The following is a 22197-nucleotide window of genomic DNA, read 5'->3' as shown; positions in this document are numbered from 1 at the left end:
AGGGAGGGGTGTGCCCTCGCATGGAAAACAGACACCAATGGACTCCCGGGCCAAGTTGAGGCTCCACACAACTGCTCCCCCTCTCAGACCTTTCACAAGTGCCCTCCACTTTGGGCAGGACACCAAGGAATGAGTGGCAGGGCCAGTCTTCCTGGACCTGTGCGCCACATATATTTTTAGCCTCTGCCCTGCCCGGGCATTTGCAGTGACCGATGTCCTCAGGGAACCACCCAGCTGTACACCCAGGGGCCCGGTGGGCTCTCAGAGGTCCCCGGGAACTGCCCCCTGCCCTGATCCTGGAGCTCAGGATCCAGCTCCCCCTTCCAAGGTAGAATCGGCTCCAATTGGGGAGGAATGCGCCCCCACCTCCAGTACACACAGAAGATTGTGGAGAGAGTTCCGAGGCACAGAACCTGTTGCCTTAGGCAAGTCGTGTTCTGGACCTGGGAAGTGGGGGACAGGAGGACCTCTGCTGTGCAGGGGGACCACCAGGCCAGATGGTCGCTGAGGTGGTCAGGAGACCTGGGGTTGCACCAACGCCACACAGGTGCACCCTGGGGAAGACTGTGTTGTGCTGAGAGAGAGTCCTGTCTCCTGTCCAAGGGCAGGATGCCCCGATGCCTGGAGACCTCTCTTACTGGAGCTGGGCTAACCCGGGGGCCACGCTGTCCACCCTCTCCTCACCAGCGCAATTCTCCAGGAGCAGAGATGCACTGGTAAATCTTGGCAGATCTATTTAGAAGACTTTTCCATCTTCTTTTCTGCTCCTCTGTGCTTCCTTTTCTCCAACCCAATACTGTTCTCTTACTGTTGCCGGGTGCTGGTGGAATGGGGTGATTCACAAAGGGCAGGCGGGGCAACTGTCCTGTGCTGGGTCTCAGTTTCCTCTGTAAAATGGGGAGTCAGAGCCTATGTGCAGGTTGCCGTAAGGTGTTCTCTGCAGCGGCTTTCATTTTTCGTTTGGCACTTTTGTTTGTAAGAAATACACATCTTGATCAAGTACCCACTTAAATACGTGTAAGTGAAATAAATGCTTCAAAGAGCAAGAGCACTCTGTGAGATGCTCTCTATCTCATTCTGTTTAATTTCTATAAAATGCTGGTCACCACTCACCAAGTTTTTTTCAGGACCTAATACTAGTCGCTGATCTGAGGTCAAGAGGGAGAGACAGGCAGAAAGCAAGCGCAGACACAATCACCAACCGAGCAAAGGGCTGTGCAGGCAAGAAGCGGGTCTGGCGAACAGGAGGGGGCGGCCCGTTTCTCCAATTCACAGCGAGGCCTCCGAGCCGGAGCCGGGCAAAGCGGCAAGCAGGCCAGGTCAGGCGGGTCTCGGAGGCCCTGGTGGCCGGCTGGGATTTATTTTAAGGGACGCGGAACGCCACCGCAGGTTTGGGGGGAGGGGAGGGATTAAAAGAGAAGATGCGCTCAGCACCTTATATTTAGCGGCTGACGCGCCGGAAGCGCTCGTTACCCGCAGTTACTACTGCGCCCCACGCGCGGAGCGCGGCCCCCACCTTCACCTCCTGGGCAGTGACCCTGGTCCCCCGCCTTCGCCCCCGGGGAAGAGACCACCCCCCACCCTCCGTCTTCACTCCGCGGGCAATGACCCCGGCCCGGACCCCTGCCTTCTACCCCGGGGAAGAGACCTCCGGGGCCCAAACCTTCACCCCACGGGCAGTGACCCCGGCCCCCGTCACTCTCCGGGGAAGGGACCCCCAGCCTTTGCCCCTGGGGAAGGTGACAGTGGGGCGCATCCCAGCCTTCCGGCCCAGGACGGGGGAAAGCGTCTGGCACGCTGCTGTAGCGGGGAAACTGAAACCGGGAAACACGATCCACAGGTTCCCCGCACCCGGGTCCTGAGAAGGGCGGCACGCGCGGCGGGCGGAGCTTTGGCGCCCCGCCCCCTCCCTCACACGTGCGCCCCCGCCCTCCCGCGCACGCGCGCTCCGCCCCGGTCGATTCCCACCCCTCCTCCAGGCCCGCCCGCCGGGTCTCGTGCTCCCACCCCGCGCGGGGCCCGCCGGGAGCCAGCCGAGAAGTGGGGCGGAGAGCAGGGGAAAGCCCGCCGGGTCAGGCGGCGCTTGATACGCAGGCGCGGAGCGCGGGCCCGCCCCCAGGCCGACAGCGCGGCCATATTTAAAGGGAGGCCGGCGGGGCGAGCCAATGGGTGGTGAGCGTGCGGGGGCGGGGCGTGGCGGCGCAGGACCCGGATGTGGCTGCTGCGACCCCCTCCTCCCCCGCTGTCCCCTTAGAGACCCCCGGCCGTGCGCGTTGCTCGCTCTCTGGTCCCTGCGCAGGCCCTCGAGCGGCGGTGAGGCGGCGCAGAGGCGGAGGAGCGGGCGGCGAGGCGACCGCGCGGAGGCGAGCGGGCCAGGCCCGGCCGGGCGGCCGCCGCCATGAGCGGCTCCTCGGGCACCCCGTACTTGGGCAGCAAGATCAGCCTCATTTCCAAGGCGCAGATCCGCTACGAGGGCATTCTCTACACCATCGACACGGACAACTCCACGGTGGCGCTCGCCAAAGGTAGCGCCCCGCGGCCGCCCCAACCTCCTCGCCCCCGCCAACAGCCGGGCCCGCGCCTCCTCCGCCCTACCCGCCCCGGGCGCCCCTCCGCAGTCCCGCCTCGCCCCCCGGGGCGCCCCCCACATCCTGCCCGCGCCCCCCACATCCTGCCCGCGCCCCCAGGGGCGCCCTGGGCCTCCGCGCCGCTCCCGCCCCTGTCCTCCGGGGCTCGGCTTGCACAATGGGCTCCCCGCGCCCCGGCGGCAGCGTAAATTGTGCGCGGCCGGCCCGCCCTGCCCGGGGTTCGGGTGGGGAGGTGGGGGCGGGTCCAGCTCCCGCGGTGCCGCACCCCCCACCTCTGCGGCGTAGCCCACCTCTGCAGGTGGGGGGTCGGCGTTGCTAGGCTGTTTCCTCCCCAGCTGCCCGAGGGCGGAGGGGGCGGCTGACGCCGAGAACCCAGTCCCTGTGGGGGAGGGGTGGGGCTAGGGGCCCGGAGTCTCCCCGGGGCCTCCCCAGAAGTCTGGAGAGCGAGAAAACGCGACTCTTGCAAGCCCTTCTGGAACCTATTAAACAGCTGGGGCCTTGAGCCTGAACAAATAACCACGTTTTAATGGATTCTCCTGTCGGGGTAGGAGCATCGGTTGGCGGCTCCATGCTCCCGTTTAAAGTGTCTTCCTACTCTAATTCAGACGTTGCAGTCCGTGGGTTTACCCTTTTGTGACAGACTCCTCCGTGCGGGCGCTGGTAGCCACACTGAAGTCCCTGGGAGACCTAGAGAAAGATGGCTGTACTGTGGCTCTGCCGGAGTCCAGAGCCTTTTCTGAGCGTGTTGAGGCAGGAGATGGGCCCAAAGTTTCTTTGTCTTGGTCCTCCAGGGACGATGACTAGTGTCCTTCCCCTGCCTCTTGGAAGTGCTGAGTGCAGCCAGGTCTGCAGAAACCCTGTTTGTTTGATTGGTCTTGTTAGGCTGGAGACACTGGGCTGGGCCTCTAAGGGTCAAGGCGCAGCTACGTGCTCCTGTGTTAGAGGGAGCCCCCTCCATCCAGGTCGCAGTCAGTTCCCAGCTCTGGGAGTAGCTCCTTTGAAAGCCTAGTATTTAAGTTTTCCGATAGATGTGTTGCTCCAGGACATAGTTTGGTACTGTAACATTTTGTGGTCATTTGTACTCTTGGCTTTTGGCTACATTTGGCCTGAGACCCCCGTTGGAAAAACTGAGGCCCAGCGTAGTCCCTGGTCCTCAGCGGGAGTTGTGCTAGGATTAGATAGAGGCTGCTTCAAGCCCAGGCCTGCCTCAGAGACCTGAGAAGGAGGCACTTGCTTGGGTGGGCTCCTTGAGCCCTGCCGGTACGGGTTAATCCCCTAGGAAACCCCTCCGGGAGACACAGACGCTCGTGGTGTGGGTCCACGTTCTGGGCCGCTTTCTCATTGTTTCTCTACCAGCTCCTCCCAGGCTGGTCGTGGGCAGAAGGGTGGGGATGACACTGAACCTGCTGGCTTTTCTCAGAAGAAAACAGACTCCCCAGGGGTGGAGTGTTGCGAGGCTTCAATCAAAAAGCAGCTTTGGGGCTGTTTAATCTGCAAAGTCAGATGTGAACGGGGCGGGGGGCGGGGGGGTTTTGCAAAGCAGACGTCGTTTTGTGGGAGCGCTGGCCTTCCGTGTTTGGAAGGGAGACTGTCAAGCTCTGAATCGTTCGTGGTCGTCTTGTGACCTAGAACTTTTTGGAGCTTTGCCAGCTGGAGTCTTGTAGGTATTGTCCGTTGATAATCAGGGGTGGAGCAGTTGAGACTGGAAACTGCATGCTGTGGATGGCCCCTACGGGAGGACTGATTGAACGCACTTGGCTGAGGATGACAACATAACCCTTCTTTTTCTCAACCCCTGAGTGAGGTCCTTTGGTACTGAAGACCGTCCCACAGATAGGCCTGCCCCCCCTAGAGAGGAAGTTTACGAGTACATCATCTTCCGGGGGAGTGACATCAAAGACATTACCGTGTGCGAACCTCCGAAAGCTCAGCACGCGCTCCCTCAGGACCCTGCTATTGTGCAAGTAAGTGCGCTGCCCCGTTTCTGCCGTGGGCACCGTCTCTAAGAGGCGCTGGCTTCCAGAGGGAGCTGGGTGTCATCTGGCCAGAGCGCTCAACTCGAGGAATAGCCTTTTCATGAAAAGCAGTTTAACTTTGTTTAGCTATTGGCGTTCTGTGGGAGGTCCCATCTCCTGCGGCAGCGCAGGGTGTGCTGTAGAGTGAGGCCGGCCCGCGTGTTGGGCGGTGCAGGGGGCGGTGCTCCTAGTCTTGCCGGCACCTGGCGTCTGTCCTTTGTCTCGGGTGGGTAAGCCTGAAGCCCCGGTGGCACGCCGTGAGTGAGAGAGATGCTAGTGGGGACTTGGGACCGCAGGGCTCGCTCTCCCGGCACTGTCCCGACGATAAATTCAGCGTTGTGAGATGCTGACGTTGCAGGTGGCACGCCGTGCGCCTGCCTGCTGTGTTATGGCGTGTTCTGCCCAGGATTACTAGGGAGTCCAGGCTAATATCTTCTTGGCTTGTAAACCTCGACTTTCACCGACTCCTGCGGGGCTCACGCTGCAGGAGGCGCCGGGACAGAATGTGCTCCCTGCGGGGTGGGGCTTGCACGCTGGGCTGTGTGGGCACGTGGAGAAGCCCCGGGCCGGACTTCTGAAAGGTTTGAGGTGAGCGGCCTTGGGAACTCCAGAAGAGGGAAGTGCTCGAGGCAGGCCTTGAGGGACGAAGGGGCCTCCCGGTAGCACGGGGAGCTGGAGAGAGGACGCCGCGTGGAGGTAGTTCCCTGGCTACACAGCCATGCCCCGGCGTGTTGGGGCCAGGGCCCAGGTGAGGACGCCATCCTCGTCCCTGGCAGAGCCTGGACTCCCTGACTACCAGCAGTGGTGCCACTAGAGGGGTTCATGGAGTTAGGAGAAGGTCGTGTTAGAATTACCTGGCAGGTGGAGCTGGGGGTGAACGTGGAAAAGGCAGCTCTGAGCCCCTTAGGCCACCCTGGGGGCTCACACGCCCCCCGGTGCCGCCTCAGCCTCCCGGAGCAGGCTGACGAATCGGGCTGCCTTTCCCGGTCTGCACGGTGCTCTCCAGGCAGGGTGACAGGAGGGCCTTGAGCTGCTCTCACCTGTGTGTCTCATTGCTCAGTCTTCCCTGGGCTCGGGCTCGGCCTCCTCCTTCCAGCCACACGTGCCTTACAGCCCTTTCCGAGGGATGCCGCCCTACAGCCAGCTGGCCACCAGCTCCCTGCTCAGCCAGCAGTATGCCGCTTCCTTGGGTTTAGGTGAGTAACCCTTTTTCTACCTGGTAAAGTGCTTGTGCCGTGACATCCAGGAGCGGGGCCAGACCCTGGTGGTGGGGACGCTGTGTTCGTGTCACGTTCAGCTGGCAGTGCACGCTGAGCACCTTCTTCGGTGGCCCTTCAACTAGTTAGAACGCTTAGTAACTCCGCAGTTGAGTGGAAGAGGCATCAGGGTGAGTTTTGGAACAGATGTATCGAATCAGAATTCATGTAAAGCGTCAGCCTGTGTCTGGGTGGAAGTTGTGGTGTGTCTGCTTCAAAGAAGATATAACCGATGTGTGTAATGACAGATGAGTTCTAACCATTTGCACATTTGTCAGCCTATAAATATAAAAGTTAAATGCAACGCCCACCTATCCTATCCTTTTACCATTCTCGTGTCAGTGCTTTGCTCAAAAATGAAGTTTCCCCTAAGGCCGAGTAAGGTTCGCTTCTACACGCATGGAGTGCGGGTCCCCCTGGCCATAGGTTGCGGCGCGTTCAAACCGCAGAGTCGCAGGCATCACTCCCTTCACTCACATGAGTCACGTGCTTCTAATAGAAGAACTTGTCTTGATTGCTGCTCCTGGGATGCAGGAGCCCTTCTCAGCTTGGCTCCCCAGTTCTAGATTAGGCTTGTGTGAGCAGTGTGTCCTGTGAGATGGCTGGGCTCTTTCCAAGCCTGCTCTACACAAGACGAGTTTCTCGTTACTTATTTGTGCGCCTTTTTTTTTTTTTTTTTTGCTCTTCTCTCCTTTGTCTTCCTTTAGAGAAGTTGGGAAGCCCTCCAGCCTCGGCCGCGGCTTCCAGCCCTAGCTCTTCTCCATCTCCACAGCCCGTTTCAGAGCTTGACATGTCCTCAGAGTCACATCAGCTCACTTCCAAGGGTAACAGCAGTTTTGCAGAACTGCATGCTGTCTTGCGAGCCATCCTAAGAGCGATGGGGTAAACCAGTAGACCAGAATGACAGTAGCTGTAGCAGATAATTTGCCAAGCCCGTGGATCAGTTAAACTGCGTCTGTGTGTTTCTGCATATAATCCTGACTTAACTCTCAGGTTTTAAAGAGGGTGTTAGAAAGAACCAGCAGTGCACTTTGTTCGCTGTCCTGGGTCCAGGGTCTGTTTTGACCTGTACTGTGATTGCCACGTATGGGAAACGTCCCTCTGCACAGAAGGCCACTTCCCGGGGTTTCTGCTGGTCCTAAATGCGGTGTAGGTGGCTGGGTAAGACTGCAGGGCAATCCCCCAAGTAACAGGCATGCTGCTCTAGGATCCGTGTGGCACATTCCTCACCCATCCAGGGCATTCAGCATCGGGGGCCTCGGGTGTCTTTGTATAATGAAGCACCGTTAAAATTGGGTGGCTAGCCTGAGTTGTGGACCGGGTGAGCAGGGGGCCTGATGACCGGCTTGGTAACACTGGTTTGTCCCACCTGTCTGCTGGGTGCCGCACTTGTGGGCGGTTTCTTTGCCCTTTCTGGGCCTTCTCCTTTCACCAGAGGTCTGACGTGAGAGTGCCGTGTGCGCTGCCCTCACCTTTGCAGAGACTCTGTCCAACATGGTACCTGGGGCTTTCGTTACGGCACACAACTACTGTCAGTCTGTTCCTTTGCATGTGTTGCTTTCCTGCATGGATGCCAGTGGATCTGAGTTACAGCGGTAGTGAAGTTTTTTCCCCACTTAAAAATTGCACAAGATAGTTCATTGTCCTTAGGGTCATTTACATAAAACTGCTCTTAGAGCAAGATAGTTTGACTGATCTTTTTTTATGAAAAGCAAACGAGTCCAAGATTCTTGCCCCATCCAGTTACAGCGTGAGCAGGAAGCAGCGGTCTTGCTCAGGGAGGGCTGTGCTGAGTGAGGCGCTGGGCTGCAGAGAGTGGTCTAGGTCAATGAATGCCCATCGCAGGGGACGCTTAAAAGTACCGGTAGGGGGGCTTCCCTGGTGGTCCAGTGGTTAAGAATCCGTGCTTCCACTGCAAGGGGCACGGGTTCAATCCCTGGTCGGGGAGAACTAGGATCCCACATGCCGCACGGCCAAAAAAGAAAAGAAAAAAAAAAAAAGTATCAGTATGTAGGGCTTGCCCTTTGAGTACTTTTGATCCGGTTGTGAGGAATTTCTCAGAGTAATTTCTGACAATAGTTTCTGTTCCATGTTTAAAAACAAAGGTAGGCTGGCCAGTCTTCACTGTGTTGGGCTGCCCCTCCGATAATAGTTACTCCGTGGTTAGGGCTCATTTTTTTCTGTCTCAAAAGTCTGTGCACGTCCACCCAGTCCTCAGCTGTCCTGTTTAAACAGCGCCCACCGGAACATGGGAGAGGGAAGGGAGGAGACGACCTGGTGTGTGCGGCACACCCTTCTCTGTCCTCTTCCTGCGGCAGAGGCCCCTCTCGTGAGGGGGACCTCCACTGAGGCGGGTTCTGAGCACTCCTGCGCTCAGGCGTGGTGATGCCGTGTGGTGGGAACAGACTCAGTGCAGTACCGTGTCCAGGGGCAGCCGGGGAATCCTTCGTTTCTTATGATGAGCCTTCACCCAGAGGAATGCAGGCTGTTATTTCTCTGTAGTCAGCTCTCATCACTTCATCCTTTTTGGTTTTATTGTTTCTTAAGCAAAACAACAGTGTTCTAGAATTTTAACTTCAAAGGCTGAGCACTGCATTTTGTGGAAGATGCCAGACTGGGATGGTTCTTGTCCAGCATGGCCCAGAGCGAAACACATTCTCAGACTGTGAATTCACCGGCATCTCAGGACTGTCGAGCCCCCTCGGGGTTAGAGCTTGTGTGGTTTGGGGGAAGCTTTTTCTAAGCTGCTTGAGAGGTGCTTATTGTGCTGGGGTGTTTTTCCCTCCTCCGGATGCCCTAACTGGGGGAGCCTGCTGGCTTTTTTGCTGCCTGGGCTAGACGCAGAGGGGATGGTGTGGGGTGGGGGCTTTGCCTGGGTTCGGTGGAACCTCTCCAGGTGGTTGCCTTCCTCCTGCCGCACAGCCAGCTGGACGAGGCGGGGGTGGTGGTGGTGGTGTGTGGCCTTCTCCTTGTCTCCATTATTAACCTCTCCTCCTCCTCAACTCAGGAACTGGCTTTCCGGCTGTCTCAGTCAGCAAGAGCCCCATGGTGGAGCAGGCTGTCCAGACTGGTTCTCTTGATAACCTGAACACCAAAAAGCTGTTACCCGGCAAGGGCACCGCGGGGATGCAGCTCAACGGGCGCCCAGCCCCGCCAAGCAGCAAGGCTGCCAGCGGTACTTAAATACTCACTCCCCTGGGGTTTGTTCATGTTCTCAGTGGCACAGCGCTTCCTGGGGTTCTTTTTTTATCCTTTAATTAGACACCCCCACCCCCCGCCCTGTGGGCTTTTGCAGGGCCGGCTCTCGCGCAGTCCCCGGCGCAGTCCCCGGTGGCGCCGCCCTGCGCCCGTCGCCAGGCTCTGCTCCTGTCCCCGGGCTCTGCTTCTGCGGGCGCTTTGCCTTACTCTTCCTTTTTGCGCCTTAGATGTAGCTCAGCCGGCAGCTGGGCAGACTCAAGGGCAGGTGAATGACGAGAACAGAAGACCTCAGAGGAGGCGATCAGGTAACGGCTGTTACCACTTGAGTTCTGGGGAGCAAGAGCCACCCAGTCGCGCTCTGCTTACCGCTCCTGCCCGCTGCTCCGTGGGTGACGGTCTCAGGGCGCTGGGCTCAGCGGCAGCTTCAGGGCGCTGTCTCACGCCGAGTCATGCGGAGTTAGCGGCTTACCAGCCAGGGCCGTCCTTTCCTTCTTCTCACAGGGAACAGACGAACAAGGAATCGCTCCAGAGGGCAAAGCCGTCCAACTAACGTCAAGGAAAACACAATCAAGTTTGAAGGCGACTTTGATTTTGAGAGTGCAAATGCCCAGTTCAACCGAGAGGAGCTGGACAAAGAATTTAAGAAGAAACTGAATTTTAAAGGTTTGAAAATCTGCCTCACCCCAGGAGTGTCCACAGCACAGGTCAAGGAGAGCCGGGCAGGGGCGGGGGCAGCTGGGATGGTGGTCGGCGGGGAAACCACGCAGTCTGAGGAGTTCCCAGAAGGGAGAGGAGTCTGGGGGGAGGCCCGTGCTCGGGGGATGAGGAGCGGATTGCAGGGCCCGGGGGGGGACGAGGCAAGCGGCGAGCAGCCGGAAGAGCTCTCCGCTTAGTGCAGGGCACTCCCGGCCGCTTCCCTGAGGCCCGAGGACGGTCCCTGAGTGGCCCAGCGAGGACCTGTCCTGGTGGGAGGTGCTTTGCTCGCTCCTTGGCATCTCAGAGCTCTGCTTCTCTGTGTAGACGACAAAGCTGAGAAAGGGGAGGAGAAGGACCTGGCGGTGGTGGCCCAGAGTGACGAGGCCCCTGCTGAGGAGGACCACCTGGGGCCCAACTGCTACTACGACAAGTCCAAGTCCTTCTTTGACAACATTTCCTCTGAACTCAAGACCAGGTCAGGGGGCTGGGGGGCCGGGCAGGGCCTGGGGAGCTGCGGGAAGACACTCCGCCCCCAAACGCTGAGACTGGGGCACGCCCTCTTGGAGACCAAACCCAGATCTTAGGTTCAAGGCAGATCTCTCAGGCTCACGTTTTTACCGCAATAGGTACGTCAGGCCCGGTGGTGCCAGCGGTAGGTGGTGGTGTGGGAAGCCCTGGCAGTCACAGGCACCTGAGGGATCTGACCCAGGTCCCGGCCCCGCTCTGCTCAGCTGCCCCTTTCTCATCAGGGTTGGGCTGGACCTCCCTCCCCACCGCGTCGATGTTCCCGTCCTATACCACCTTGCCTGGGCCTGCTTCTTGGTCTGACCTTGGTGGCCTGAGGCCCTTGCTACCTGAGGCAGCTGGCAGAGGTGTCCGCAGTATTCTTTCACCCACCTGATTGCTTGAGGCCGGGGACTCTGTCACGTGCTTTGTTTTTAGCAGCCAACAGCTGGTGCTCAGATGTTGCCCGAGAACCAGCTAGACAGTAAACGAAGTCTACAGAACAGGCATGGTGTGGAAACTCAGATCCATTCGTTTGCAAATGGAGTAGCAGACACACTGCGGGCATTGGGCGAACAGCAGAAAGCAAGCCGGGAGGTCCCTATTCCCCCCCCACACCCCTCTTACGTTTTGGCAGGGGAAAGATAACAAAAAAACAGGCGCACGAGATAACACCTAGCGGTGAGGCGGGAGAGGTTGGGGCGTGTGTTGGGTGTGAGGGGAGTGGAGCGGCCAGTGGGAGGGTGAACGCAGGACGGGGTGCAAGGCGGGCACGTGCAGCTGCTGTGTGGCTGGAGCGGAGCCTGGGGGCGGTCAGGGAGGAGCGATGAAGATGGGATGGTCCCTGCCGGGCTTTGTAGGTCACGGTGACAGCTGGCTTGGGGAGAGCAGTGCTGTCTGAGGCTTCACTGCTGCTTTGTGGAGAGTGGGCGGAGGTGGGGCAGGCATGGAAGCTGAGTGGTCACGTCGGAGGCTCTGGGGTCCGTGGGCAGTGCTGGAGGAGGGGAGAGAGGCTTGGCCTCTGACGTGCCCTGAAGGTTTGCTGATGGGCTGTGAGGAGAGCCTGGCTGGCTGAAGGCTGCGGTTGCTGCTGCTTGGAGTGAGGAGGTCTGAGGGGGCAGCGGAGCGGGGGGTCGGGCTGGGTGTGTTGCGTGTGAGCTGCCTATAAGCAGCCTCGTGGCACGCAGTTGGACACGGGCGGTCCTTGCTGGAGGTGCAGAAACGAGTGTTGGCCGTGTTGGTGCTGCGTCCGCACCTCCCCCAAAGCGTACGTGTCATAGCCTTGGGGACCCTGCTCCGTTTAGCCCAGTCCCCTCCTCATCTCTGGAGACTCGTCTGGAGGGGTCCGTGATCTGCTCCAGGTCTCGGGGCCTGCACGGGCCCTGGGCCTGGCAAGCAGGGAGGGCTTCGTCGCACGCTGCTGTCGCGTGCCGGCCTTCGATGACGCGGGTGTAAGAGCCCCGTCCAGTGGGAGACAGGCCTGGGTGGAAATTGGGCTGGGAGCCCCTGCAATGTTGAGTCTCAGGCTCCAGGGTCCTGATGGGATTGCCCTCCCAGTGGCTCCAGTGACGGGTCACCATCCGTCCGTCTGTGCTTTCTCCCTCCCCCGGCTGTGTGAGGCTGGGGCCTGGCTCAGAAGGCTGTGAGGAGGTGCCCGCTGTAGTCGGTCTCATGTTCCTTGTCTTGGTTCAGTTCCAGGCGGACGACGTGGGCTGAAGAGAGGAAGCTCAACACCGAGACCTTCGGGGTGTCGGGAAGGTTTCTCCGTGGCCGTAGTTTCCGGGGTGGATTTCGAGGGGGCAGGGGCAACGGTGCAACCCGTCGTAACCCGACGTCCCACAGAGCTGGGACCGGCAGGGTGTAAGGAGGCAGCTGAAGGTGAGTGAGGGGAGCTCTGGGGTCCTTTAGCGGGAGGGCATCCGGACGGGGCTGCCCAGGTAGGAGAAGCCTCTTCAGGAGGAGCTTAGAAGCCGGTGAGCGTCGGTATCGAGGCCAAACTGAGGCCCCGACCCTCTGAGTGAATCCCCCGGGGGCTCTTGGGGACGGTGGGACCCAGGCCCCGGGGCTGTCAAAGTGAGGGTCCAGGTGCAGGAGGGCTGGGGGCTCCCCACTCCGGTGTAGTCAGGGAGGAGAGATGGTTACAAGCCAGGCCTCAGCTCCAGCCTGGCCTTGCACTGACCTTGAGTCTGCATTTTTAACTAGGTCGAGGGTGACGTGCGTGCCCCTTAGGGGCTGGGCGTGAGTGGGCTTCAGGTGGGACCTGGAGCTGCCCCCGCCCCCCACCCCCCACCCCCCGTGTGAACAAAAATGATGACTCGGGTTGTGACGGGGGAAGGTCTGGGAAGCCCCAGCCTGACTCGGGGCGGGAGGGAGGCTGAGCAGCCCCCGGTCTTCATTCACGGTGCTGGGCTCGGGCTGGGAGCTGCCTGGATGTGCTCACAGGTGTTGTCTCCCCTCCTCGCAGGCTCTTGCTGAAGCGGCACAGATGCCAGACTGTGTCTACGAGGATGGTGGAAAACACTGCACTTACTGCGGGAGACGTGGGTCACTTTGTTTACTGAGTTTGGAAAATTCCCATGCTACTGCTTATGTTTTGGACTGAACTGAACTTGGACATGGTCTGAGTTAGAACCACTTTTTGGGGGGGACGTGTATATGGGAAACCTCTTTGAGGTATCTTGGCCTATTTTTCCTTTTTAGTTGTGCACAGCCTGATTCTAAGGTTTTGGTATTTTGCAGAAAGGTTTCTAGAGCGAAAGCGTGATTCTCACTTTGTGACCTTTTTTGGACAGCTTTGATTTTTAACGTGGAACCAAATCCCATTTGGCAAATGCAGCAGCCAAGCGCATCTCTGTAATCCAACTGGCCGCTGGTGCTGCTGGCCTGGCATCCACTGCCACAGGTGGGGCCTAGGAGCCAGGTGTGGCCAGCATGGGGGCATGGGGGGGCCTAGGGCATGGAAAGTGGGGTGTCCCACGGATCATGTTGTAGAAGCAAACCAGACGACCCTGACATCCTGAGCTGCGATGTCAAGGTAGAGGGCTGGCGGGGTCAGGGGTCAGGGGTGCTGGAGGCTTAGGATGGGGCCCTGAACGGGAGGGAGCTGGGAGCTGTCACCTGGAGTGTGGCTTCCATAGGAATCCAGGCTGGGGGTGAGCGCCCAGGACAGGCTCCTCTGCGGCGTCCCTCTCCCTCCTGCCCTCTCCCTGCCAGTCCCTGGCCCAGGCCAGTCAGCGGTGGGCTCCGGCCGGACACTGTTCCGTGTCTCATCCACTTGGAAATGAGCCAGTCTTTTTTTTTTTTTTTTTTTGCAAGGTCGGTTGACCAAGAGCATATTTCCTCTCAATTGTAAATAGTTCTGTGTTTTTGTTTTACTGGTGGGTGGAGGGAGGGTGGGGAATATAAATTTGTTGCATGAATAAAGGGATCAGACCTTCAATAGAAGCATGCGTCCCTCTGACAGGGCATCGTGGTGAGCATAAGCACCTTGGTAACTAAATCCCTTTAAGTAGGCGTAACGGTTTTAGTTCTGTATCGATTTAAGTTACTGTAAAAGCTTAGGTTTATTTTTGTAGGAATTAATGGCTAAGAATTAGAACATAGCAATGCGGCTGCTCTGCTGGAGCAATGTAAACTTGTAATTATAAACAAACATGCAAACCTTTAAAACTCTTCTTCTCTGCTCTGAAAATAAATCATCCTGTTGACTCTGTTGCCCGAGTTACATCATGGTTCACATGCCTGTCCCAAGGTAGGTGGTGTGTGCTGTTCAGATTTGGGGGACATCTGGCACTCTGGAGTGAGACCTGGCCAGTCTGGGTACAGGGCAGTGAGCCAGGGCCTAGGTTACTGAGAGCCACCCTCCCGGGGCGAGTGGTGCTGCTTTCCGGATACTCTGGACACTAGTTTAGAGAACCTGCTTCGGAAGTGGCCCCTTTGCTGCCATAATACAGCGTCCAAGCTCCCCAGAACTTTCATGTTGTTGATGCCTTAGAACCTGTTACAGGGCTGGACCCTGGGACTACAGAGAAAAGCCAAGACTTGGCTGGTCTCAGACTGAAAGCATGTAATTTCACTGCAGTCGGTTTCCAGGCGATTTTTTTTTTTAATATAAATTCATTCATTCATTTTTGGCTGCGTTGGGTCTTTGTTGCTGTGCGCGGGCTCTCTCTAGTTGCACTGAGCGGGGGCCGCTCCTCGTTGCGGTGCGCGGACCTCTCGTTGCGGACGCGCCCAGTTGCTCTGCGGCTTGTGGGATCCTCCCGGACCAGGGCTCAAACCCATGTCCCCTCCATTGGCAGGCAGATTCTTAACCACTGCGCCACCAGGGAAGTCCTCCAGGTGATTTTTAAAAAGCAATCTCAGGACTAAGGCCCACCTGGCCATCTGTGAGTGATTCAGGCTGAGAGGAGGACCAGACAGCAGGCCAAGTTGGCCTGTGACATCTGGATGCAGCCTTGTGTTCTGGCCAGCTTCCTTTTCCCGGCTGTCTACCACTCTCCAACAGATCCTGAGCACTGCTGGTAACAAACTCTTAGCAACTTTCCATTTTTTTGCTAACATCTTTGACCAATTAAAAATAAAAACCTTTCATAGCTGACCTGCTACATGCAACTGGCCTTAGCACTAATTCTAAACTAGGTAGGTGACACAGCACTCAGGCTAAACAGGTATTTCTCTGCTAGAGATTCTAAATATAGTTGTCACAGTTTACCACCTATGACTAACCTTGCTATTAAAACTTTAAACTGAGTCATTGTGACGATTAGACACTTTAGGCTAAGTTTAAAATGTATCTGGGCCTCTTTACCCCTATTTATTTTGGCCGCGCTGCGCGCCGTGTGGTTTATGAGATCTTAGCTTCCCTACCAGGGATTGACGCTGGACCCTCAGCAGTGAAAGCACCCAAGTCCTAACCACTGGACCGCCAGGGATACGCTTTAGTCCTCTTCAGAAGCCTGACATATATATGCCATTGAATGCGAACCCAGTACAAGAGAAGCTGTAGACAGAGCAGAGCCCTGGCGTTGGAGTCCTACCAACCACTGTGGTCGGAAGAGACCACCAGCCCAAGGACTCTTCTAAGAAGCCTTTTGTGAGTTCTCCTGGGGCAAAGGAAGCCAAAAAGCAATGCCATCACCAGGGCTGGCGGCAGGGCCTCATGAGAAGCAGCAGAGTTGTGCAGAAGGGTGGTTAGGATTTTTCTGTAAAGGCAAATCTTAGGACCATGACTCACCCTGCTGTGGACCGGAAGCTAAAAGAAGGGTAATCTTTCTGGCTAAAATGTGAGGGAGGGTAGGAAATAGCCAGCACCAGAAGTCTTAAGGTAGAGAACAGGAGGAGTGTTGACTTGATCTACTAGAACCAGAAATTCAAGACAAGTTCCACAGCTACTGCTCTGCAAAATGAGCTCAAGATGTAAACTGAGCACTGTTTGTCCTCGCATCCCGACATCATACATTCATTAAGGACTCGAACAAAGGCGTAAGAAAGTCATTCTGTTCAGAACTCCTGAATGGGAGAAACCCTGAGTTTCTACAACCACAGCACCTGTCTACAGCAGTGTGGACCCCGTAAAGCCTTCCCACAAACCCCAAGGGAGGAGCCCCACTCGGCCGTTGCCTTGTCTTAGAGCCTGGCGAGGGGCTGGAAGGAATTGCTCCAGAGTCCCAAGGCGAGCAAGCTTTCTAAAGAGCTATCAGTACAGCTAAAGGATACATTAACCCCTAAAAGAAAGATTAAAAAACAGGGAAGTTTATTGTAGGACACTTGGACAGTATGGATAAATGGGACAGAAATGCCTACATGTCATTTGGAAAATCAGCCATGATTTGAATTTAAAAATCGCTACAGGCAAAATTTCATTCATCATGATGCTTTCTTTTGTTTCTTCTTTTCATTTTCTTCTTTTTCTTTTTCAATCTCAGCAACATATTTCTCAATTTCTTCAGGATTTAAAATCTATCAAAGGAACAGTGTATGGTTAGCCACACAAGGGCCCCCGAACATAGGCCCCAGATGCCCCTTCCAGCTGCTTCTACAGGAAAGCAAGGCCACATGTGCCTGACCCAGGGAACAAGCTGGAACTGATGTGTACGTGATAATTATAAAGCAGAAGCAAACGTGTACAGCTGAGGTTTTCAGCACGCGAATGCTTTCTTTTCGACTCATTTGTGGAGATCCTTGGAAAGAACCTTTCTCGGGGCTAAAGCCACAGCAGAATGGTCCTGAATGTGCACTACCCCTGCCCTGACCACTGGGAAACTCCATAGCTAAGGACAGCAAACCAACTCGGTGATTACCTTGAGGGGCTGATCTCGTCTCATGACAGCAAGTTCTATGTTTTTGCCGCCTGACTGAACCACCTGGGAGGGGAGAGAAGAGCATTAGATGCCTCACCCACCTCAAGACCAAACAGCGCCCTTATGTACCCTGTGAGCCTGAACCCAGCACTGCCACACCAAGGGGAGGCGGTGCGACACTGGGGTCCCAGTACCCAAAGCGTGTGTCCTAGCTGCACACTGATGTGGCCAGTCCTCTGCGATACCCTCCTGTCTTGAGGCACCTGGATTTGGGCGGGGTTGCTGGTCCCTCCTCCTGCACAGCAGGTGTGCTCACGGCCCTCCCATCTGTTCACAGCCTTTCCCACCACTAAGCCCGGACGTCTGGACCCCCTCTGCCTCTTTGGCTTCACCCCCTAGCACCCCTAAGGATGGCTTCCACCCATTATTCCCAGCGCTTCTTGAGTCCCTGACTCTAGAGCAGTAGCTCAAGCCTCAGAAAGGCTGAGCGCTTAGGCAAGCCACCTAGCCTCTCAGTGCCTGGACTGCCCAGACGTATGAGGAGCTGATACAGCCCCAGAGCAGTGCCTGGTGCTACGGTTGGCACCCTCACCAGCTCGTTGCCCACACATCAGCGGCTCCATTCTGCCCAGCCCAAGTACCGCCACCATGGCGTGCGCGTCGTCAACATATTGCCCATATTTCAAACACAGACTTACTTCCAGGAGGGCCTTGATAACCAGCTTAATAGTCAGGTCGTCTGTTTCAATGGCTTCGTCAGTATAATTCTTCTCTAGAAATTCACGCACTGACTTGGCACCCCTGCCTATAGCGTTGGCCTGAAACAGGGATGGGTGTTACACGGCACAGAGTATGACAATCCAGAGCCAGCCCAAGAAAACGACCCCCCACCGCCACCCCCGTGGCCCAGCCAGTGCCACCCTGCTCCCATGTGCTATGGTGAGTGGCAGCCTGGTGGGAGGCGGGCCTGTACTCCAGGCCCTGCCCCAAGGCTTCTTTTTGCGAAGGGCTATTTGGAGTTGGTGCTGATTCCTACCAAGAAAGGGATTCTACTGAAAGAAACGCGGGCAACTTGACTATGCCGCGTATCCTTACACCTCGCTGTCCTTTCCTCCCAAAAAGCAACGCTTAACGACTTCTCAGATCCCATGTGACAAGTGTGTCGTTTGTGTATGTGTACACAGCTATCTATAGGATTAGGCCAGCTCAAGGTCCCAATGGCCTCCAAAGCTGCTTCTACTGGCAAGATGGCCCAAAACAAAGCCCCTCTGTTTTGACAGGGACTCACCTTCCAGGCATGGTACGTGCCCGAGGGGTCAGTCTGATAGAGTCGGGGGGTACCATCAAAGTCAAAACCCACAATAAGGGCAGAGATGCCAAACGGCCTGCGCCCGTTGCTCTGTGTGTAGCGCTAGTGGAAAAAGAGACACGGTGACACTGCTGCCTTGGCACGAAGGCCCCCCAGAACCTGCCGTAAGTAAAATACACATGTTCCAAACAGCTTTTAATGAAGGGATGAAAATAAATTAAGCCCACGTTCAGGTTATTTGCAGTTCAGGTGAGAAATGAAAGGAGCCCATGGTTTTCAGCATTCCTCCTTCTCTTGCTGCATTTTCATTCTCAGACCAGAATTGCATCATGAAGCACAGCTAGGGCTACTTGGAATTATTCTGACAGCAGATGCAACCTGGCTACACATTTTGGTTCACAGGTGACTAAGACTTCACCAGAGTGGGCATGGCTTTCAGCCCCCTCCCAACTGCTTGGTGACTGATCATTCAAAATGACAAGACAAGAACTACATCATTTCCCTCTGGAAATATGAATCTGGACTGCCCCATGCCACTAAATAAGAACACAACAAATGCCACTTAAAAGGATAAATGATGGTAAAATTACACACAGAAGTCAAGGCTAGGACCACGTGCGTGGAACAAGTATGGTCTCCTAATCTCCCCACTGTGATGTGTGCGGCCACGTGAGGTAATGCGGCAGGACACGCCACGACAAAGCAGCGACTGCTCCTAACTAGCCGAGCCACGGCAGGCAGACACACCCACCTGCTTCAGACTGGCGATGTACCGTGTGATGTACTCCACGGTGACCGGGTCCTCCACGGTCAGCCGGTGGCTCTGGCACTCCACCCGCGCCCTATTGATGACTATCCTCGCGTCAGCAGTGAGGCCTGCAACGAACACAAAGAGAGCTCCCCCTGAGCCACCCCTCGTCCGGCCAATCGTTGAGGCCAGCGCAGATCACACGAGTGGATGGCAATTACCCTTGGCCGGTCCTCTGATACCCAGCACCGAGATCCTTCTGAGTGACCAACAGCGGAACCAGCAGCCTCTGTGAGCTTCTCTGAGAAAGCTGCGTGTACGAGGAGCTGTGTGTATTTACACAGGCCGTAAACACGCTAATTTTTTGACAAAGCAAGTCAATCTCTAGTTTAGGTGAACTGACCTCCCCGCTGAGGAAGGAAATGAATGCAAACCCAGAAGTGCAAGAACACAGGGCACGTCCCGAGAGCAGGGCGCCGCCAGCTCTCCCCACTTGCCGGGCGCGCAGTTGGCCGTGACGGCTGACCTTTCTCCTGCCAGCAGCAGTGGGGGCGGCAGCACAGCGCCTCGTCCCGGGGTGTTTCATCATTTGGCCCCTATGCTTCAGCCTCCTGGGGAGGACCTCCCCCTGCAACTGTGGCCAGCCCTCTTCTTGAAGGCCAGCCCTTTCTTTTTTTTTTTTTTTTTTTTTTGCAGTACGCGGGCCTCTCACTGCTGTGGCCTCTCCCGTGGCGGAGCACAGGCTCCGGACGCGCAGGCTCAGCGGCCATGGCTCACGGGCCCAGCCGCTCCGCGGCATGTGGCATCTTCCCGGACCGGGGCACGAACCCGTGTCCCCTGCATGGGCAGGCGGACTCTCAACCACTGCGCCACCAGGAAAGCCCCAGCCCTTTCTTTTGAATGATTTCAGGTGACCCAACCTTCACGTCCCTCAATAGCCCTTCCCCCAGATTAACCTCCAGAGCACTGTCCCAGGAGACTAAGAAATACAGCACGGGCCCCAGACTTACCCGCGAATGCCATGCAGACATTCTCGTCCAGAGCACAGATCTTCCGCACTGTTCTTTCATCCTGCAGTTTGGCCACTGACTTCTTCTCCACACCAAGAACAACAATGTCTCTTCCTCGGACACCAACCTTCAATAAATGGCAACACTGCACTTAAGGAGCTGACACGAGGTTCTGCCACCAGGCACAGGGCACTAACAGCAGATGCTAACGTGGTCCTGTGAACACCCTCGGGGTGGCACGCACACCCTGCAAACCGGGGGTCTCGATCCACTTTTGGCAGAGCTAGTCCAGGTATCACAATCTAGGTGCCTAGTCTTGTGCCTTAACATACTGACACGTAGTTTCAGTTACAGCACAACTAAGGAATAATTATTATCAGTGTGTATGCGTACACGTGTCATTTCAACCCAGTGAATCAAAGAGTCTCTGGAAGGCTTGAGTGTGAGTCCCTAACAATGAAGTCAGGTGTCCTGAAAGCAGTGTTGATGTGTTGTAAAACTATACCAAAACATTCCCCTCTCTCGTGCACTTTTTTTTTTTTTTGGCCACGAGGCTCGTGGGATCCTAGTTCTCCAATGAGGGACTGAATCCAGGCCATGCAGTGAAAGCGCCGAGTCCGAACCACTGGACCGCCAAGGAACTCCCCCCTCCTGCACTTCTGAAACCAATGTGCACAGCGGCGGGGAAGTGCCTGATATGGCATCAGGTGGACAACGTATCAAGTATTACTGGGAGGCCCATGGCTCTCTGTTTACGGCTGACACTGTAGCACGGAGAAAAATGTATTAAAAACATGGGGGGGAGAAGTCACTGACTGCCAGTTAAACCCCTCAGTCGAAGCAGCAGCAGACACAAATGAGACAATCACTTGGAAAAGCGACCTCTTCTCTTAGTTTAGAGCAGGGTCTCTCAGCCTCTGCCCTACAGGAACCTGGACCAGCTAATTCGTCAATGTGAGGGGCTGTCCCTGCGCACTGTGGGATGTTTAGCATCACCCCAGCCTCTACCTCTATAAGTCTCCACGTGGGGTGCAGAGAAGCACTGGTTGGCAGTGCTTCAGATTTCAAGGAGCTTTCTCGTGAATTGTCTTCCACGGTCTTCAAAGTTCCCAAGGGAAAGAAGGCCAGGCCCAGAGACAGTCAGCTTAACCCTGGCTGACCCACGATAGTATGGGGATGGGGGTGTCAGCTGACCCCAACAGTCTTTAAGCTGAGGCAGGTCACAAGATGGATTTGGGGCCTTAATTTCAAAAAAGATTCAAGAAACGAAAAACACTTCAAAATTTACAGAATCGTGTGTGCTTTCTCTCTGCCCACTCAAACCTCTAAAACACCAGATAAAAGATAAACCATCATCCATTTTGACCAATCAGCAAACTGACATGTGTCTTGAGGACAGCATGTATTTATTATATCTGAAGCACTGGTCTAAATGAGAGGCGCGCTCGGGTGCAACGGGACATGGGTCTGGCGCAGTGACCAAAGGGGTGGAGGACTCAGCAGTTGGACCCAAGACGGAGCCTGCCCGCCGCGCCGGCGGCCCGGGAACTGCAGGGTTGATGCCGACACCGGCCGCCCTTTGTTCTCGAGGCCGACCCGGACTTCGAGGGCAACTGCTTTCCGCGGGGGTTGGGGGGTAGTTGGCTACCTGGGAGCTGTCCAGACACAGTTCGCGGAGTCACTTACTCCCTTAAGCAGCTTTCCTGAGCGGGCAAGGGGCGGGCCCCGCCTCTCGGAGTCCCGCGCCCCGGCCCCGCCCGGCCCCCAGCCCCCCAGGTCCACGCGAGGGCCCCCGCCAAGATGGCGTCGGCGCCAGGCGCGCGCACGGCTCCCGACACGGACGCGGGGCACCGAAGCCAGCGGCCTGCAGAACGCCTGCCGAGCCACGAGCCGCCCCGCTCGCCCGGACGTGGAAGCCGGTGCCCGGAGAGCCGCCCCGCCTGTCCTCACGTCTCCCGCACGCGGCTCGCAGCGCCCCTTCCCCGCAGAGACGCCCACGTCGCGGCTTCCGAGTGCGCCCCACACCATCGTGCCGCCCCAAGCCCCGCACCACCTCGCGCCCGTCAGCGCGGATCCCAGGGAAGCTGGTCGGCAAGACGCGCCCGGGCCCCACCCAGCCGCCCGGGCCTCCGCCTGCCCCCGGAGCTCGGCCTCCCCGCTCACCGCGGTCGAGCCCTTTTTCACGGCCTCCTGCGCGTACTCCACTTGGAAGAGGTGGCCGTCGGGCGAGAAGACGGTGATGGCGCGGTCGTAGCTCATGCCGGCGGGCAGACGCGATCAGGACCGGGAAAAGCGCACACTCACGGCCGCGCAGGCCGCAATTCACAACGACCCTCCGCCCGCCCCGCGCGCCCGCCCCGCGCGCCCGCCCCCGGCGCCGGCGACTGCGCTGCCAGCGTAAGGCGGTGTCCGGAGGCGTCAGGCGGCGTCAGGAGGCGTCGAGCGGACGTGCGCGCGCGCCGGGGCGGGGCCGGGCGGAACCACTGGCGGCCGGGTGCGGGGGGCGGCAGGGTGGCGGCGGGCCGGGAGCGGGGCGCAGAGCGGCCGCCCGGGGGCGCCGTGTGGGGCTCG

At 57.3% G+C, this 22197-nt stretch overlaps 2 protein-coding genes across 3 annotated transcripts; one reads left to right on the top strand and one right to left on the bottom strand.

The window, feature by feature from the left end:
• Positions 1-2178: 2178 nt before the first annotated feature.
• On the top strand, positions 2179-13969 carry LSM14B (LSM family member 14B). 2 transcript variants are annotated; one of them, XM_081257874.1, is made up of 10 exons: positions 2179-2525; positions 4389-4552; positions 5664-5799; positions 6567-6683; positions 8867-9034; positions 9285-9362; positions 9559-9720; positions 10078-10228; positions 11950-12135; positions 12722-13969. In XM_081257874.1, exons 1-9 carry the CDS (start codon positions 2399-2401, stop codon positions 12119-12121), a joined length of 1275 nt encoding a protein of 424 aa, XP_081114000.1. In that variant the 5' UTR covers positions 2179-2398; the 3' UTR covers positions 12122-12135; positions 12722-13969. The 2 variants fall into 2 exon arrangements, with proteins under 2 accessions (XP_081114000.1, XP_081114001.1); XM_081257875.1 differs by lacking the exon at positions 9285-9362.
• Positions 13970-15990: 2021 nt separating this feature from the next.
• PSMA7 (proteasome 20S subunit alpha 7) lies at positions 15991-22009 on the bottom strand. The gene is made up of 7 exons (XM_081257876.1): positions 21790-22009; positions 19627-19753; positions 18620-18744; positions 17848-17970; positions 17258-17377; positions 16560-16622; positions 15991-16218 (listed from the first exon to the last, which is right to left on the bottom strand). Exons 1-7 carry the CDS (start codon positions 21883-21885, stop codon positions 16126-16128), a joined length of 747 nt encoding a protein of 248 aa, XP_081114002.1. The 5' UTR covers positions 21886-22009; the 3' UTR covers positions 15991-16125.
• Positions 22010-22197: the final 188 nt, after the last annotated feature.

The sequence above is a fragment of the Mesoplodon bidens genome (assembly GCF_964165515.1).
Source record: "Mesoplodon bidens genome assembly, chromosome: 15".
Lineage (NCBI taxonomy): Eukaryota > Metazoa > Chordata > Mammalia > Artiodactyla > Ziphiidae > Mesoplodon > Mesoplodon bidens.
Note: the sequence above shows the minus strand (reverse complement) of the source record. Positions and strands in the feature narration are given on the sequence as shown.